This window comes from Bufo gargarizans, chromosome 6, assembly GCF_014858855.1.
Source record: "Bufo gargarizans isolate SCDJY-AF-19 chromosome 6, ASM1485885v1, whole genome shotgun sequence".
NCBI lineage: Eukaryota > Metazoa > Chordata > Amphibia > Anura > Bufonidae > Bufo > Bufo gargarizans.
The window spans coordinates 36,913,657-36,932,539 of NC_058085.1; the positions used below are offsets into that span (position 1 = coordinate 36,913,657).

The 18,883-nt window shown below is 43.4% G+C and overlaps 1 protein-coding gene across 1 annotated transcript; it reads left to right on the forward strand.

Moving 5' to 3' along the window:
* The first annotated feature begins 2,248 nt into the window (after positions 1-2,248).
* On the forward strand, positions 2,249-13,497 carry LOC122940740 (meteorin-like protein). The gene is made up of 4 exons (XM_044297466.1): positions 2,249-2,574; positions 4,009-4,397; positions 12,291-12,350; positions 12,537-13,497. Exons 1-4 carry the CDS (start codon positions 2,477-2,479, stop codon positions 12,851-12,853), a joined length of 864 nt encoding a protein of 287 aa, XP_044153401.1. The 5' UTR covers positions 2,249-2,476; the 3' UTR covers positions 12,854-13,497.
* Positions 13,498-18,883: the final 5,386 nt, after the last annotated feature.

Here is an 18,883-nt window from a genome sequence, read left to right on the forward strand (position 1 = left end):
GCCTTCAAACTCTCTTGCCAAAGCCTCCATACCACTCATATACCACCCTGTCCTATCCTAAAATACTGAAGTGCGCAGTTAAGTATGGTATCTTCTGCCCCTAAATGATGGGTCACCCTTGTATACACAATGTGGATTAATCTCGTGACCTGATCTTATCTATCGTGACACTAAAGAACCTTCTGCTAACCTTCAGAGCTTTCAAGACCTCTTGCCAGAGCCACCATACATATAACTCCCTGTCCTATCTAAAAATACTGAAATGGGCAGTTAAGATATGGTATCTTTTGCCCCTAAATGATGGGTCACCCTTGAATATGCACAACACAGATGAATCCCATGACCTGATCGGGTCCATCATGACACTGAAGAACCTTCTTCTAACCTCAAGCCCTCAAAACCTCTTGCTCCGGGGGAAATGATGGACAACTTTCCTGATTATATCTGCTCAAATTTCCTTCCAATCTATTGGGCCCGTCACCCCTTCCCCCCTTCCATCCATCTTCTACAAGACAAATAAACAGAGCACAAGTTCCATTCACCTGAGTAAACAGTGGTAAATGACGCCTTGTTTACGGAGAGGGGGCACAAATGTTTAGGTAAAGCTTTATATAGGGGCTAACCCAGTTTTGATTGGTAATTATTAGGGTTGGCCTTTACACCAACTCAGTCAGAGACCATCATGGATCACAAATGAGTGATGGTCACACTTGTGGTTCTTTTCTGTCCTCGTTGTTGCACCCCTGCCCCCATCCAAATTTTGTGGCATAATTAGACCTAGTGGGCATATCATCTATCACCCGTCAACTAAGGGTTTGCTAAACTTTTTCCGCCTGAGGGCTAACTAACTAATGGCATGGAAAGGTCATCAGCTCATGACTCAGGTACCCATCAAATTTAGCTTTTTCAAATGAAGTTCCTGGCACTAAAGATGGCATCAAAAAGTTGTCCTCTTTTTACTAAAATTATCTATACCTTGACGTGATAGGAGCCTAGAAAGTTCTTCGACTGATAAGCCTTCTTTTTTGAGAATGTGATTGAAAATGTTTGAGTGTATGAAACGCGTAGAACATTTTCTGTTTTGAAGATCCTGCTCTTCATTTCGCTCCTAAATCCAACTTTCAAGGTGACACTTTTATAGTAATGCACCCCGTGATCTTTTTGCCCCCCCCCCCCACCTTGTTATGTTCTTAGGTCGCATTTACATTTGCGTTTAAAAATCGACATCAAATATCGCTAAGTGCTGTTGAATATTTTTTTTTACAATTTGTTTCTTTTTTATATCTGTTTTTGTATTATTTTTATGATGTTTTTGTATTGTTTTTTGTAATGTTGCTGAAACATGCTTGATTAATGCTTGATATGCAGATATGCATAAAAAATATGGGAGTCATTTATTTAGACCAGTGTTTTAGACCCCGGTCTTAATAACCCCTGTATGTGGCGGTGGATCCGCCAAAGTTGTAAAGTGGCGCCGGCCTCTACAAAACTTTGGCGCATCCAGCACCAGTCTAAATGTAAGACAACTTCCTACTTCCTAGATGTCTTACATTTAGACCATTTTCTACATCTAAATCAGATGTAGAAAATGTTGAATGAAACAGGCCTGCTGGCCCATCCCCTTCCCCACCACGCCCACTTTTTTAGACCTGCCAAAAAAGTCGCAGATAGCGGCACAACTGTTGCGCCGCCATCTGTGCCAGAAATGCGCCTAATTTAGGTGTATTTCTGTTAAAAATGACCCATGTGTATATATATATATATATATATATATATATACACACACACACACACACACACATATATATAATGAAAGAAGGAATAGAAATAAAACCATTAACACATTTGTGTTGACAAAATTAACGCACATCGATAATATGCAGGTGTTATTGAGCCCTTGTTCAGGAAATCAGACACTGAAATCAGTCTTCTCTTCTCAGTATTATCTTTATGATGTTTCTCTAGTCCAGGAATCCATTTTTCTGCACTTCAAGGATCTTTCCCTCCACACACAGTAAGTGCATTCCTGAACAGGCTGAAGTCCATAAGACAGGGCTGCGGTGTTCTTTTTCTTCCAGGGTTGAGTTCTAGAGAAGCAGAGAGTCTGCACTTTGAGTCGAGGAGTGTGCCAGGAGCTGGGAGGAGGCGGGGGCTGTGACCACAACTTTTTGCGCCACGCCCCTGTTTTGACCACGCCTCCGGTGGGCGGGGCCTGCGCGCTCAGTGCGCAGAGCTCAGCCTGGAGCCCTCAGTGTACAGAGAGCTGGCTGCGGAGGAGGCTGTGCTGCTGTGGCTTGTCTTCTGCTGGTCCCGAGTGATGGGGAGAGGAAGTTTGGGAGCTCCTGGCTAAAGTCTTGTCTTCTGCACTGTGCAATGTCCTGGCATTCTGCCCTGCTCCTGCCCTCCTGGATTACAGCCCCCTAGTGTGCTTTCTTGGATTTTTATTCTTGCCCTTGCTTTGCCTTGACTTGCCACCATGCTAAGGAGGATCTTGCTGAGCGTCTTCATGGTGGTAGTCACAGGCACAGGGACCTCATTGCAATACTCCAGTGACATGTGCAATTGGAAAGGAAGGTAAGAAAACATTTGGCACCCCCTCCCTTTTAAATCCTTCCATTCAGCCCTCCTGCAGGGGGGTCCCAGCTGTAGACAGACCCTTGGTGTGAGGAGAGGGAGATGGCACTTTATTCCTTTCATCCCCCCTCATCAAAAGAAAGTTTGGCAAGAAACTGATTTTGTATAGAAGCAGGAGAACATCTTCTTCTACCACTGCTGATTCCATCACCCCCAAGAGCTTGCCATCTAAGATGACTTTGTAAAAAGTTTTTGCATAGTTTATAAATTGATGTAAACTTTTTTTTTTTTTTTTTATACTGTGTGACGACTTATCTGCCGGGGTGAGCTATGATGTAACTTTTTAGCATTAGAGGGACCTATGGGGGCTGCACCCATCCTACAGGCGCAGTCCCTACCGGACGAACCAGTCTATAAAGGAGGCCAGAGCTTCTTCAGGTCTCCTTGGAGGTTTACAACCTCCAGCTGATGGGAGGCGAAGGTTCAGCGCCGGTGTTTTCAGCTCAAAGTTGGAGGATTGTAAAAGACAGCTGATAATCAGATGTTCTCCTGATATAATGGGGCTCCTTGTCCGCCCTCCGTCAAGTCGAAGAAAGCAGAATTATTTCCTCGACCTGGCGGTGGATGGCATTTTCTGAGAAATTAGTCTTAGAACTTGGTGACCGAAATGAGTGTTGCTCTGAAGTGGCCCCATCTACACCAGGGGTGGTTTTATTTATTTTTGTTGTATTTCATTTCTATTTTTATTAGAAACTTCTGAAAAATGTTTTGATTTTTGGGCAGATCGGCGAAATCCCCATCCAACTAGATTGACCGTTCTTTTCAGGGGTCGCTGAGCACTGGTGTCCATACAGAATTGGATGGGGGGGGGGTCAAGATTAGAGGTGTGCAAACTTACTGTAGCGCAAAATATTTTTTTGGGGGTGTGCTAAGATGATGCTTTAAAAGTCATAAAATATCCATAATAAATAGAAAAAGGTTCGAATAAATATAAAAAAAAACCCCATAAATATGGAACTAAAAGACATGGAAACGCTATATCGCTGATACGACCATTTCTTTTAACGTGTGTGATGTTGCCGAGGCGCGAGGCACTGCAGACCTCATTGGCGTGTTTACATCTCGTTTCCATCTGCCTCCACCTGAAAGATGCCAGCGGTGCGACTGCCTGAACAGTCTGCCGGTGACGTCTCCGTCTTTTAGGATTCCCCTTTGGGTACATTTTGGAATGACCATGAAAAGACATAAAAAAGAAAACCTAAAAACAAAAAAAAAGAAATTGTTAACCCTTTATGGTTTGGATCCTGATCAAGCTCTATTTGATTGCAAGCTCTTGGGGTTTCGAAACGGTTTTATTGTATCTGTTATGTTTTTGTTTTGTTTTAAGTCTTGCCCCCTGTTTCTAATGGTCTCCCTCTTCTTCCTTCTCCCCAGTGGACTGACCCACGAGAGCCACCGGAAGGACGTGGAACAGGTCTACCTGAGATGCTCGGAAGGTTCGGTGGAATGGCTTTACCCCACAGGGGCGCTCATCGTCAACCTGCGCCCCAACACCTTCACCTCCAGCGTCCAGCACTTCACTGTTTGTATCAAACCTTTCGTAGGCTCCGAAGGAGCCAATATTTATTTGGAAAAAACTGGAGAACTGAAGCTTCTAGTGCGGGATGGGGACCACCAACCCCAAAAAGTCCACTGCTTTAGTCTGGATCAAGGAGGCTTGTTTATCGAAGCCACGCCCCAGTTGGACATTAGCCGCAAAATCACCGGCTTCCAGTATGAACTTATAAGCCAGAGGACACTCTCGGATTTACATGCCATTTCTGGTAAGGAGAACAAAAAAAAATCTCAAAAAGCTTTAAGTCCCATTCCATGGCTCTTTTTTTTTTCTCTTTACTGTCTGTTGTAATACTAAGGCCTGCCGCTAGGTGGCGCTTTGGGAAGCCAAAAAAAACAATATCAATGTTTTTGTTGCAAGAATTTTTTAATTGAGATTGTACAATTTTTTATTTATTTTTTTTCCTGTATTTTACTTTACAGGTTCTGTTTAGTTTGTGTTTTAGCATAGTTTTTACTGCTCCAACGCCCAACCTTGTTTGACTATAGCATCTAAATTTTGGTTCTGCAGAGGGCGTTGCGCTCGTAATACGGGAGCTAAGATTTGAACATATAGAGGGTATTTTGGGGAGAAGGTTTCAGCGCGGATCTGGGCTGAGACCGCGCCTCATTGTTTTCAATGGGATCGCCCCAAGAGTTCATGCCATGTAGTTTTCCAGATTGTCCCATTCTTGGCGCACTGATCCCTTGCAAAAGGCGCAGCGGGAGTCTCCATTCAGTGGAGCTAAACCTAGAGCAGGTCCTCATGAAATTACCCCACCGCATAGACCACCACACAGCGGTTTGGTGGATTTTGTTGTGGGCGAAATCCTGCATCTGAACATATCTCAGAGGGTGTTTTTGCACTCCCGTAGAGCGTCACCTGATTACTCTCTTACAAATGGCGATGATGTCATAAGCCTGGCTTCCAACGCTAGCCTCCGATTGGCTGCAAGCTTATGACCGTCTCCATTAATCACCCGCTGATCCCCATTTAATTGCCCGTGATGCTGTTTACGGCACGACCTACACCCAGTTTTTAAATACTATAATAGTTGTCATTTAGGCTCGTGGAGTGCGAGGTTAGCCCTCAGCAGGTCGATTTATTACGGGCGATGAGTGAGCGGCAGGACCTGTTGAACACCTGACTCGCCCCACTGGTAGTGATTTACAGGATCTAAACATAACCAGCGGGGTGTGTGTCCCTGCTTGTGTGACACACCCTAGGTCGAAGACGTGGAGCGACATTTTAGTGAAGAAGTGTGCTGGAATGACAACCCTGTGTAGGCATAGCTGCGCCGGACCTGTAAATACACATTCTTAAATTTAACCTTTTCGGATTCCTATACATTAAATCTGTGCATTCTTGCCTACTGGATTTTTGCTGTATCAACAGTGCCCCTAGTGGTCAGTTGTGGTAGTGTCCAATATATTTGCATTTTATCCTGTGACCCCCCAGAGGAGGGGTAAATGTTACTCAGTAACACCGCAAGACGCAAATTATTAATCTTCTGATAATATAATTGACCTTTTTGACCTGGTCTCCCATCCCTCGGGGCAGTTCCTTCACGGGGGACACGTATCGGTAATGCCTTTTACTGAATTACTTATTAACCTGATGGTGAAAAGTTTGCTTCTCCTTATTTCAACCCCCAGGAAATGGCTCAATTAAGGGTTTGCTTTGGATTTTATGGTCCAGTAGAGTCAACAGAAATGAGCCTCCCCCCTCCCCCGCCTCTTCTCCTGTCTTGGCCCTCTTGCCTTGTAAGTGACAAAAAGTTTATTTAGCAACTTGATGCCTTGACTGGAGGAGGAGATATTGGGAAGAAGTGTGTGTGACCTGCAAAAAAAAAAAGATTCAAAAAGTTACGCATTTTAAGATGTATGTCTATAGATAGATAGATATTAAAAACACATATCAATAGCAACCCCTACAGGCCCAGGCGTGTACTGCACCCTCTATTACAAATAAATACATGGTACTACCAGGGTTATAATAATACTTGTATGATTGGTGACCTACAGCAGACAGGATACAGTGGGAAGGAGGATCCTGCCCCCACAAGCTGACAATCTAATCTCTGAAACCTGGATCTGGGCGTTCCCTTGTTTTAATAACTCAGTGCCAGTAGTTGACGACTTTGAAGTGTCTATGACTACAAGTACCAGCATGCCCTGTGTTGATCATCCAATTATAATTTTTTTTTTGTGGATTTTAGTTTGAGGTTTAGTCTAATCTTGACTGAATCTAATGATTGCTGCTGACAAGTGGCCAGCATGCCCCTTGTTGATTAGCCAATTATTTTGTGGGGGGGGGGGGGGGGATTTTTTTTTTTTTGTGTATTTCAATATAGGAGGTTGAGTCTAATCATGATTGTTGCCAACAACTGACATTCGTGCCCTATGTTGATTAGCCAATTACAGTATATTTGTTTTTATGTTTTATTTTTTTTTGTGTATTTTATGTTTTAGCCCCCCCCCCCCTTGTATAGTAGGTTGAGTCTAATGTTGATTGAATCTAATTTAGATTCTTGCCGACAACTACAAAGGCCAGCATGCCTTGTGGTGTTTGGCTGATTTTTTTTTTTTTTTTTTTTTTTTATGGATCTTTTTTCTTTTTGCCCCTTTTGTGTTTTTAATATTTTATTTTTATTTTTCATTGCCTCTTTAGTTTATAGGAGGTCGAGTCTAATCTTGATCGTTGCCTCGGGCATGTTGGATATTGGAGCGGAACCTATTAGTTTTTTTTGCATTTTGCGAGATCTGGAAGGAGCCGGTCGTCGTTGTCGCAACCTCCCTGATAAGAATCTTTTTGTATTTCCTTCCAGTTTCTGGCAAGTCATTAACTCTGACTGATGAGGAAAGAGAATTTACTGCGGTCTGTCCAGGGAGGGGGGAGATGGAATATATAGCATGTTCTACGTTTTTATTTTAGTGTGTGTATATTATATACATTTTTATTTATTTTTGGTGCCTATGGGCACTTGTCCTAGGAGGGGGTTTGTATACAGAGTACACAGGGTTTGTAATCACCACCATCAATGGGGGGGGGGGGGGGTCTTTAGTGAATAGGTGCTAATCCCTTATTGTAAGGCCACGGTGGTGATTAATTATCATACAATTGTACATTCTTCTGGTTTCTTCAGGGGCATTGTCTGGACGGAAAGTGGATTTACCCTAAAATGCAATTGTAGTGTTAACGAGACCAAACACGAATTCAAATGGGCGCCCCCCCTACCCCCCTATGTACTTTGGGTCTACTGATTACACCTTACTATAGTCCACAGTATTGGCTCATGTGCAGGAATAAAATACATTTCCATATAATACCAAAATGGTCCTAGTTGACTGTTGCCTAAATTTTCCCATTTCAGCAGGGCTTGGTCGAGGGTGAGGATCACTTTGTGCACACAGATTATTAAAAAAAAAAAGCCCATTTCTTGGACGACTGCTCACGAATTGCTTCCTATCTAGTTCTTCTCTTTAGGATTTCAATGGACATAAGCGGTCAGGTGCTGGTAGTGGCCGCCGGGGGAGGGTTAAGCCACAAAACCCCTTTGGTGATAGAGGAATCTGTCAGCTCGCAGCCTCCTCTAATCCTCCTCCACTGTGTAATTTGACTTGTCTGGTCCTGGGGTTGTGATTTCTCATCAGGGAGGTTCAATCGAAAGCTTCATCCCCAATCATGTCAAGATGAATCAGTGCGGTGTGCGGCCGAATGGCTCTGGGGCCGGTGGGCCCCTTCTTTTGGCCGTTTCAGCATTCTCTCTATTATGTAAACCAGGCTTTATGGCTATAGACGGGAAAATGGGAGCGTTACCCCAACCTTGTGCTAGGTGAGCCCTACATTTTCTGTGACCTGGTTAATGGTGTATCTGCAGATGTCATTACTTATTGGATTCAATCTACCGGCACCCCCTGCTTGTTCAGCGTCTGCAAAGCTTGATGTTGCTGTTTAAAAGTGTCCCCTCTACACCAGGAACTGCACATCAGTCTGATATAGGAAAAACCAACATCTCCCTGCATTATAGCTCTCCAGAGTTTCCATTAGCAAGATAGTGAGTGCAGCTCTGGAGTATAATACAGGCTGTAACTCAGGATTAGTACAGGATAAGTAATGTATGTACACAGTGACTCCACCAGTAGAATAGTGAGTGCAGCTCTGGGGTATAATACAGGATGTAACTCAGGATCCGTGCAGGATAAGTAATGTATGTACACAGTGACTCCACCAGCAGAATAGTGAGTACAGCTCTGGAGTATAATAGAGGATGTAACTCAGGATCAGTACAGGATAAGGAATGTATGTACACAGTGACTGCACCAGCAGAATAGTGATTGCAGCTCTGGAGTATAATACAGGATGTAACTCAGGATCAGTACAGGATAAGTAATGTATGTACACAGTGACTCCACCAGCAGAATAGTGAGTGCAGCTCTGGAGTATAATACAGGATGTAACTCAGGATCAGTACAGGTTAAGTAATGTAATGTATGTACATAGTGACTGCACCAGCAGAATAGTGAATGCAGCTCTGGGGTATAATACAGGATGTAACTCAGGATCAGTACAGGATAAGTAATGTATGTACACAGTGACTGCACCAGCAGAATAGTGAGTGCAGCTCTGGAGTATAATACAGGATAAGTAAGTACACAGTTACTGCACCTGCAGAATAGTGAAATAAACAGTAAAATGTTGACCTCCCCTTTTAGTGACTGTCCCTTTTTCTTATGAGAAGGGATAACCGCTGCAGAGTCCTCTTCGACAACAAGTGTGGTCTCCTGTCCGCATGTTTTTCTCGACAACCTCAGAGGTCGAGTCTCCTGTAGCAGCTGGAAGTTGCGAGAAATGCTGTAATTACATCTCCTGGGCCGAGCAGCGATTACAGGGGCTGCGCGGAGGGGACACTTCAGGTTACCTAAGGATACAGTGAGGATCTTTTTAAAGAATTTCCCTGTAGGTTTTGGCAGCTGACCTGCACAATGCTGGTATTATGGGGCCGGTGGGTGAGCTCCGGGGAGACGCAGTAAAGCTCCGCTCCTTTCAGCGCCCGTGAATAGACGCTTGTTAGGATAGACCCCCGAAAGGCGACTTCAGCCACTTCCAGGAAAAATTTGCATGCTGCCGTTCCGACGCAAACCTTTTTGTTTCCAACTGTCCGTAGTGTCTTCCTGTCAGGGAACAGGTGGCGGTGACAGCGGTACACGAGCCATCGGATGGGTCCGAGGGCTGGAGTGACGCAACGTCTGACTGTCTGGTGCAACCGGTGTGACTCTTATGCCTCATGCACTTGACTGTTTTGCTGCAAAATACGGATGACATCTGTGTTATATACTTTTTTTTTTTTTTCGCTGACCCATTGATTTCGATGGGTCTGTGGTCCGCATCTTGCGGCCAAGAATAAGACCTCTTTGCAGAATGGACATACGGATGCAGAAAGCACACAGATCATCCATGTGCTTTCCGCATCCGTATGTCCATTTCGTAAAAAGACAAAACTTGGACTCAAAATACAGACCCATTGAAATCAATGGCTGCCCCCAAAAATCGGATGCAACGTCTGCGTTTGGGGATTGCAAAATAAGGCCTCATACACACGACTGCATTTATCTGCTGGTTGACTTTTTTGCCAGGTTTTGGATCGAAATCAATGGGCCCCCAAAAAAACAGATGTCCTCTGCGGATTGCAGAATAAGTACGGTCGTCTGCGTGAGGCCTTATCTGATGGTTGACTTGTGCCAGGTGTTAGATTAAGACCTCTTCCACACGAACGTTGTGTGCCCATGGCCGTGTGCACTCCGCATCAAGGATGCGGACGCATCAGAGATGCGGAACGGAATTATGAATCGGAACCCCACTGATCAGTGTTTCTGTCCGTGCCTCTGCACCACAAAAAAAAATTGAAAATGTTCTAGTTTTTTTTAGAGGTGCGTACGTATCACCGACCCATACAAGTTGAATGGGTCTCGATCCGTCCTGCGGTCCCCAATGCACGGAACGGTTGCACAACGTTCGTGTGCAAGAGGCCTACAAGTTCTGGAGCGGTGCACTATGGGTATTGTGCGCCAAATATTCTGTGTACCCTATTTCTGTGCAATACGTTTTTTTTTTTTTTTGCTGTTGTGGACTGCGTTTTCCGATGCACAGAATGGCCGCCTCACGTGACAGATGGTTTTTTTTTTTCTCTTGATTTGCCGCACGGTTACAGTTTAGAAGGGCAAGTGGATAATGGCACGCCTCGGGCCGTTCAGTTAGACCTCTATTGACACAGCCATCGATTCTGATGCATTGCTCTAAATAAGTTGAGCTTGACGTCCTCGGGTTTAGGCACTTGTGATTTAATTGAGCAACAAACCTTGCAAGGGCGAGTCATGGCTTGCAGATTTTGGAACCTGCTCTGGTCTGAAAAACTGTGAATCATAATACATATGGATGTTATTCAGACTGCCTCGCCGCCCTCTGCCATTAATAAATTAGACATTTTTTTTCAAAAATAAACCCACAGGGTTGTCGGAGGGTTACCCAGCAGGATCTGTGCTGTGTAATCCCGTCAGGCCCCATGTTCTAAAGCGCTTCCATCGTCAGGTGACTGAAATAGTTTGCATGATTTCACCACGTAATCCCTGCGATTTACTGTGGGTGGTAATCTAGCGGAGAATTTTCTTACAGTGCTCTTGGATATACAGGTGTCTGACTGTAAGAACCGAGTAATCTAACACTGCAGTGTAAATCATGGACTTAAAGGGCACCCGTGGGCAGGGTCACCCCTGTTTAACCAGTCTTGCTGCGTCGTACTGTTGATCCTACTGATTAAAATGATACTTGTCTTGTGAAAATCGGTTGAGGAGTTCCAGAGAAAAATTTGTTTTAGTCTTTATACACTTGAGGGCTTCAGTGCACTGGGAGGCGGGGCCTAGCTTTCTAGAGCTGGCCACGCCCATCGCTATACTGAATCTCTCATGTGTAAAGAATACGTTTCTTTTATTTCTCGGGAACGCTGTGACTGATTTTCACAAGATGGGTATCATTTTAATCAGCAGGACCAAACCTGTCAGGCAGTATGCATGGTCTTGTAGGGTTGATCCTGCTGACAGCTGTCCTTTTAAAAGGTCATCTTGATAACACAGCAAATATTCCTGTCCATGGCATAAAAAATTGTCAAATACTGCAATTTTAGCATAATTCCTCTTTCGCTGGAAGAGGCTTTCCCTTGCTCTATCTCCCCCTGCTGTGTAATGCACTTTGTATGAGCTTCCAAGAGGAGTGGGGGATGGGAAGTGACAACTGATTTGAGCAGATTTCCATCTTAGGAACCTGTCACTTTTATTTAAAGGGGGTTTTCACCTGCAGGAAAAAAAATTGGTGGCAGTGGGCCTAAGAAGAACCAATACATATGCATAGTTGCTAATGGTACAGAATTTTCAGAGAATCCTTACCAATTTGGCTGAAAATGGGTGAGGTTTACCTAAATCTCACCCAAGCCATATTTGAAATGGCTATTTCCAGGCGTTTTTTTTTTTTGGGGCTTAAATATTGTGTATTCTTACCTGACCAATTCCACCACCACTGCTGTTCCAACACTTACTGGTTTCCTGCTCAACACATGAGATGCCTAGAAATGCCCTCTCAGCCAATCGCTGGGTGATCTGTATGGAGACAGGAACAGGAAGCTGAGAGCAGCAGAGACCCGGGCAGCTGCAGAGGATCAGCGAGTCCACTTCCACCATTTTTCACACTGTTAAAGTCTCGTCCAGGCAACTTATCTGAATGTGTAGCAAAATATATATATATATATATATATATATATATATATATATATATATATATATATATATATATATATATATAAAAAATTTTTTTTTTTGTCGGATTGTCCAAGTAATGTAAGTTTGTGTAACAAGACAATGCGACGCCTGTGTTCTCGCCCCGGCGTGGGCAAACATAACTTACATCAATCCGTCCTTTTTTTTTTTTTTTTTTTTTTCTACAAATCTTGTGATTGTACTGAGGCTCCGTCCCCAGAATTCCTCCTCCCTGATTTTTGCAGCGGCAGCAAATGTCGATGAAAGGACTTATTATTTCCCGTCCGCTTATCTTGTCCGTTTATTTTTCTTTGCAGATCCCTGCCGGCCGTGCAGCGACACAGAGGTTCTTCTAGCTGTCTGCATTAGCGATTTTGGTGAGTATTAGACTTTCTAAGATTTTGTCTTCAGTTTAGTAAAAACTGCAGAGCTGCAGTGTAAAGCATAAGGGACAGAAACAGAAATTCCTCTTTAAATCATATTAATTTTATAGGTTTTGTGTATGTTATCGGTGGATTAATGGATTTTTTTTTTTTTTTTTTTTTTTTTTTTTCTCTTTTCAGTGGTCAAAGGTTCTATCTCGGAAGTGGCGGCCGACGCTGAGCAGCAGGAATCCATCATAAATATTTCAGTTGATAAACTTTATAGACAGAAAGTCAAGATATTTCAGCCCAGCAGAGAAGGCCACGGTTGGGAAGGACATATTAAGACGCCGCTGGAGTGTGGCGTTAAAGCCGGTTTGGGGGACTTCTTATTCACCGGTCGTATGCACTTTGGGAAACCCCGACTTGGATGTGCCCCCCGATATAGGGATTTCCAAAGGATCTATCAAGAAGCAAAAAATAAGGGACTTAACCCTTGTGACATTGTCACAGACTGAAGGACGTCTCTGCCTCACCTGGAAAAAAAAAAAAATAAATACGGATGGACTTTCCGAAGTTGGGACTGGCGGAAGTACGGAAATGCTCTGAAGGATTTATAGTAGTGGTCAGGACTGTAGGAGGGGTGGGGCCCCGACACTGCCCGCCTGTCCCCCCCCCCCCCTTCCCCTAAACCAATGGACACTGTTACACTAACGTGTTGGAGGTACGAGCCACGCCGCACAAGACGCCATTTTTAAGTCTTACTGAAAACTTAAATTATTTTTGAATTTTTTTATTTTCTTTAAAGGACTTGAGTCTTAAGGAGAAAAAAATGCCTGTACTATTGGTTGGACCGGCAAGGCGGGTGTAGGAAAAAAAATGGCGCGAGAATGTGGACTTTTTTATAACATGCTTTGTAAAAAGCTCGATGTAAATTTTCTTTGAGAATGTTTCTTATGAAAGAAATGACTGAAGAGATTTTTTTTTTTTTTTGTTTTTTTTGTTTTTACATTTTATTTTTATTTTGTATTTTTTTTGTTCATTTTTTTTTTATTGTACAATCGTGGTCTGCCATTTTGCACAGGCTGGCGAATTGTTGGGATATTTTAATATTTTTTTTTTTTTTTTAAGTTCCAGTAAAATAAAATTGCCTTGGAATTTAGACTTGCGATTTGGTCCTTCTTTTGAATGTTTTTGTGTAAATTTTTAAGCCCCAAAATGTTCCCCCTCACTATTAAAGATGCACGTGTATTGCAGCCTCCATTTTGGGTTGCATACATATAGCTAGGATGTGCCAACAATGTCAGATAGCTGTGGGTCCCACCTCTAGGACCCGCTTCTATCCCCAAAGTTAAGGAGAGCACACAGCGCATGCGCAGCTTGATCTCCATTTATTACTATGGGAGTTCCAAAAAAGGTAAACGAGGATGCACGATTATTTTTGGAAGTCCCATAGAGGTGAGACCACAGCTATTCAATGCTATGGGACTGTCAGAAAAAGCCAAGCCAGAGCTCTATTTCCAGAACTTCCCTAGTGGTTGATAGAGGGTTGCTGCGCATGCGTGGCTGCTTTCTGTTCAGTTCTAGATATAGGACTCACACCTATCTGACATTGATGGCATATCCTTGTAAAGTATGTGCACGTCAAGGGGTAGGATCTTATGATCAGAATGGAGAACTGCTGCATACATGGTTGGCCAGTTATTTGAATGAGTGATGTAATACCACACTTCTCCTGTAGAGGCCACTGGAGGAGAAATGTGCGGCCATCCAAAACTTTACCCCAGTGATCGCTGCATCGATCAACTGATCCTTAATTAGATAAGGGCTGTCTGGTTTGGACCAATCACTTTAAGAAAAAATTGTAATTGGTGATTGGTCAGAAAGCTGCTTACCATTCTGATTTTATTTTATTTTTTTAAATTTGGAAGTATCACTTTCATAAACTTATTTAATAGACTGGAGAACTAAACCTGATCCAATCAAAACAGATATAAATGATCATTAATCTGGTGATAATAAACTAATTTTGGGAGTAAATATTTTTATATATGGGGCCTAATAAATCCTGTTATTTCTATTCAGAATTTTACTCCCCATGGTGCCTCAGATTCAACACAAATTTTATATTCTATTTCCGGTGGGAGGATCTTTACCCAAGACACAGAATGCAATAACATTTGTCGGTTTGACTAGAAATACATTTGAAACAGATCTGTGATTTGATTGGCTCTTATAGGGAGCTCCTCCCCTGAGGAATTATTTCAGGTTTCTATGTCGCATTTTTCAGATTTACTCATTACGGACATATCAGATGGTGGGTTTGAGATCTTCCAACATTCCTGGGGTGATCTAATGCCACAATAGGACAATTTGACAGTCAGCAGACGAGGTCTACTCCATGAGGGCAACTAGAGGGCCACCCAAAGAGCAGCTCTTGCAGACCTAGAATTTTTGTGGACTACATGGATGGCTCATTGATTTCATTGTGTGCCAACTAATGCTTCATTTCCATTCATAACTTCTTACTTTCCTTGGAAGCGTCCCTCAACCCACACTTGGGAGACCCATTGTACACAAGGTTTGCCTACAGTAGACCTTTAAATGCCTTAGATAATCTTGTCCAAGTTGACAAAGTCCTAGTTTTGATCTAGCGTCCATTAGAGGTTCAGCCTAACAAGGTTAACACTGTAAAACCTACACTAGATACCCATCTCTTGTGTTGGCATGTAGATGGTGGAGCGCATTGTCTCTTCCCTGTCTTACAAATGGAGTGAACCTAAAACCTAAACCTGCTGTACATACTAGAGGTGATAACGTCAGATCTCCATTATCAAGTAATAGGGACATTGTGGTTATGTGGTTTTTCTTCTCAATGCCAGTGGAATGCCAACAAGCCACTTTGCCTTGGCCAGGCTCTTTAGATACAGGGCTAGGGCAGTTATCTGAAACTTTTTTGCCCTGGGTGCCCAGATACAGCTCTGTGTATGATCTGCTGTTTTGGAGTTCCTGAGGATCCCGGTTAATGACTATCCCCTTACGGAGGAGCCCAGCCCTCAAATCTGTAGCCAAGTGCAAAGTAATGTTGCTTGCCATGGGAGACTACTTTGCTTTCTGACAGCAAGATGGCAGCCAAAAGCAATGTAAAAATACCTTCCCCTTACCGATGCCTTCAAATTTCTGCCATTTAATGGCTATAACAATTCTGCATGGTTCACTGAGGCATGAGGCACACTGTCTCACTGATGGGACCAGCTTCTGGTGAATTTATGTGCAGGATTTGAGTTCAGAATTCAAAATGGCGTCCAGTACCAGCGTTGAGTGGGTCTAGGGAAGACGGCGACTGTTTCTGCACAAGCTTGCGGCTTCAGGAAGTTCAGCCTCCTCGCTTTTTCAGACGTGGGGCAGTTTCTTTAATTTCCAGTTAATCATTTTTAATCCGCACTAAATCAATGAGAACAGATGAGAGAATTGAGAACTCGGGACGGGTTCTTCCTGTAAGTGATGTCAGCCGAGAAGAAAGACCCCATTGTCTGGTGACATCGCTCCAGAAATAACAGTCCAAATGCCAGGGAATGTGAGTGCGCGAGCGTGGCGTTGTGTGTGCTTTTTATTCTAATTGGATTGATGCAAAAAAAAAAAAAAAAGTCCTTTTGGGTGGATAACGTTCCATTAGCTGGAGTTCATCATAATATCAATAGAAAGACCTGCTTCTTCTGGAAACTTACGAACGTGGTTTTTTTGCGAGTGTACGGGCGTTTTTTTTTTTTTTTTTTTTTTGTGTTCCGTATACGGAACCATTCATTTCAATGGTTCCGCATTAAAAACTGAATGTGTAAGCATTCAGTTTCCGTATTTCCTTTTTTCCATTCCGTTGAAAGATAGAACATGTCCTATATTTGGCCGCAAATCACGTTCCGTGGCTCCATTCAAGTCAATGGGTTTGCAAAAAAAACGGAACACATACGGAAATGCATCTATATGTCTTCCATATCCATTCCGTTTTTGCTGAACCATCTATTGAACATGTTATGCCCATCCCAATTTTTTCTATGTAATTACTGTATACTGTACATGGCATACGGAAAAACAAAGGAAACAAACACAACGGAACAACTCATCTGTGAAAAACGGACCGCAAAAACTTATAAAAGCCATACGTTCGTGTAAACTAGGCCTAAGACTATGTTCAGATCACACATCTCACAGATGATGAAATCTCAGTAGACAGGAGATGTAAAGAGGGAGGCGCCCACAGGCTCTGGTGGACTGCATATGTCTCCCTTCGAGACAATGCTGCTTTGCAGCTACTTGTATGTGGGATCTACTGTATTTCTGTATTAAAATCACCGGCATACAGAGGAACAGTAGGGGCTGAATAGACCTCTATGGCTCCATGCAAAAAAAGAGGCATTATATAAGCCGTTGCAAGGACCTTTCTGCCATTTTTCCATCTCTTGCACTGACGAGCTCCACCAAGGCAGAAGCAGTCTCTAGCAGATATGTATGTCAATGGCGGTCTGCGGCGGCCCTATTTTGGCTCTCTGTAAAAAAGAGGTGTGTAATCTAGCTGGGTGCATGAGTCCTTAAAGGGGTCGGCCCATATTGCACTTTGGTGGCATATCTCCAGAATGTGGCCCCCAAAGCGAAGGAGAGTGCTCTCCACTCTAATCTATGGGAGGTCCGAATAGAACTGAGTGAGCTCTCTCAGCTTGTTCCAGAACTCCCATAAACGTGACTTGGGAGCACATCGTGCATATGCGTCCGCCTCTCTATTCACCTCTCTGGGAGTTCAACAAATAGCCGGGATGGCTATTTTCGACACTGCCATAGAAGTGAACAGAGGATTACTGTGCTTGCGCAGTGTGGCCTTGTACACTTTGGAGGCCTCAGTCTACAGATAGCTGCACCTTTCGTACACTGGAGGCATACCCTAGCAATATGACACCAAAGTGCGAGATGGACCAAACCCTTTAAGGACTTTGACCGATTTGTTTGCTTTTTAATATTTTTCCATTCTTTGCACTGATGAGCTCCACCAACACATAAGCTGCTTTTTTGCAAATATGTATATCAGTGGCTGTCTGTACTATCAATGAAGGAGTTAAAGCCAAATGGACCTTGATGGCCAAAACAGAAGCATAATACAGCCTGGGCCTTAAGGACCTTAACTGATTCATTTCATTTCCTACCATTTTTCCATGCTTTGCACCAATGACCTCCAAAAAGACAGAAGAAGCCTTTTGCAAATGTCTATGTAGGTGGCTGAATGGCCTTCTGTGGCAGCCCTATTATAGCTTCTTAATTGAATGATTTTGTTTCCTACCAGGTTTCCATCCTTTGCACTGATGAACTCCACCAAGGCAGAAGCAAAATTTTGCAAATGTGCATCTCAGTGGCTGTCCGTGTTATAAATAGAAGAGCTGAGGCTGAATGGACCGTAAAGGCAGACCTATTATGAGTCCATGCAAAACAGAAGTGTAATATAGTTGAGTGCATAAGTCCTTAAGGACCTTGACCGATTGCTTTGCTTTCTACTATTTTCCCATACTTTGCACTGATGAGCACCACCAAGATAGAAGCAGCAGATGTGTACATCAGTGGCAGCTTGTACTGTTAACGGGAGGAGTTGTAGATTTAGGGCTTTCAGAAATGTGTAATTCTTGAGGACATGTGTCATAACTGGACCCTTCCCTTATGGCAATGATTAGACCCTCGTATGCCGATATACAGGGGTCCACATCTGGATTATTTTGCAATGCTTTCATCTCTTAGAGAAGGCTGCACGTTACTTTTTATGATTAGAAACACAATTTTGTGAACAGTTTATCAATTTTGTAGACACTTTCCGGTTCTATGACAGCTTTCTCCATTCGTCCGAAAAGGCCAGTCCAGAGTAGCAGCGGACTTCACTCATTGTTGCCATCTTCGAAGAATCTTTGAGGTAATTAAAGAGGGATGATTGTGCTCCTTTCTTTTCTGCTGAAGGCAACACTATAATGGTGTATGAATGGTCACTGAAGTGAACAGGGGACTAATCTGCGGGACGGTTCTTCCTCTACAGGTTGGAGACTGTGAGCCTCAGGAATGAAGTGTTGGGGGAGGGATGGAGGAAGCTGGAGAAGTGTAGGAATGAACCACCTGCTGACTGCATTGTCTGCAAGAAAGAAGTCACTAGACCTTGCAGCAAAAACCTTCTCCTCCCCCAGCCATGTGAGAAAAGGCAGGGCCATGTTGTGTTGTATGCAGGACACGGTCATCTTGTACCTTCACATTCTTCCACCCTACATGATATACAACATACACAGTATTGGGGCACCATCACAAGGAACGGGTGCCAGGTCTTCAGTGTGATTGTTCTGCCTTGTGTCATTGGACAGATTGTCTACCCCGAATGCTGGCCCTGACATCACGTCCCACCATCTGGTGTGAAGTCAAGCACAGTGATTGTTTACCTTCGGAATTTGACCAAAGTTACAAAGCCATTTTTACCACCAAACTATATATCTTGGTCCCAGCATGCCTGGAAATCAGATCTTAAGCCACTC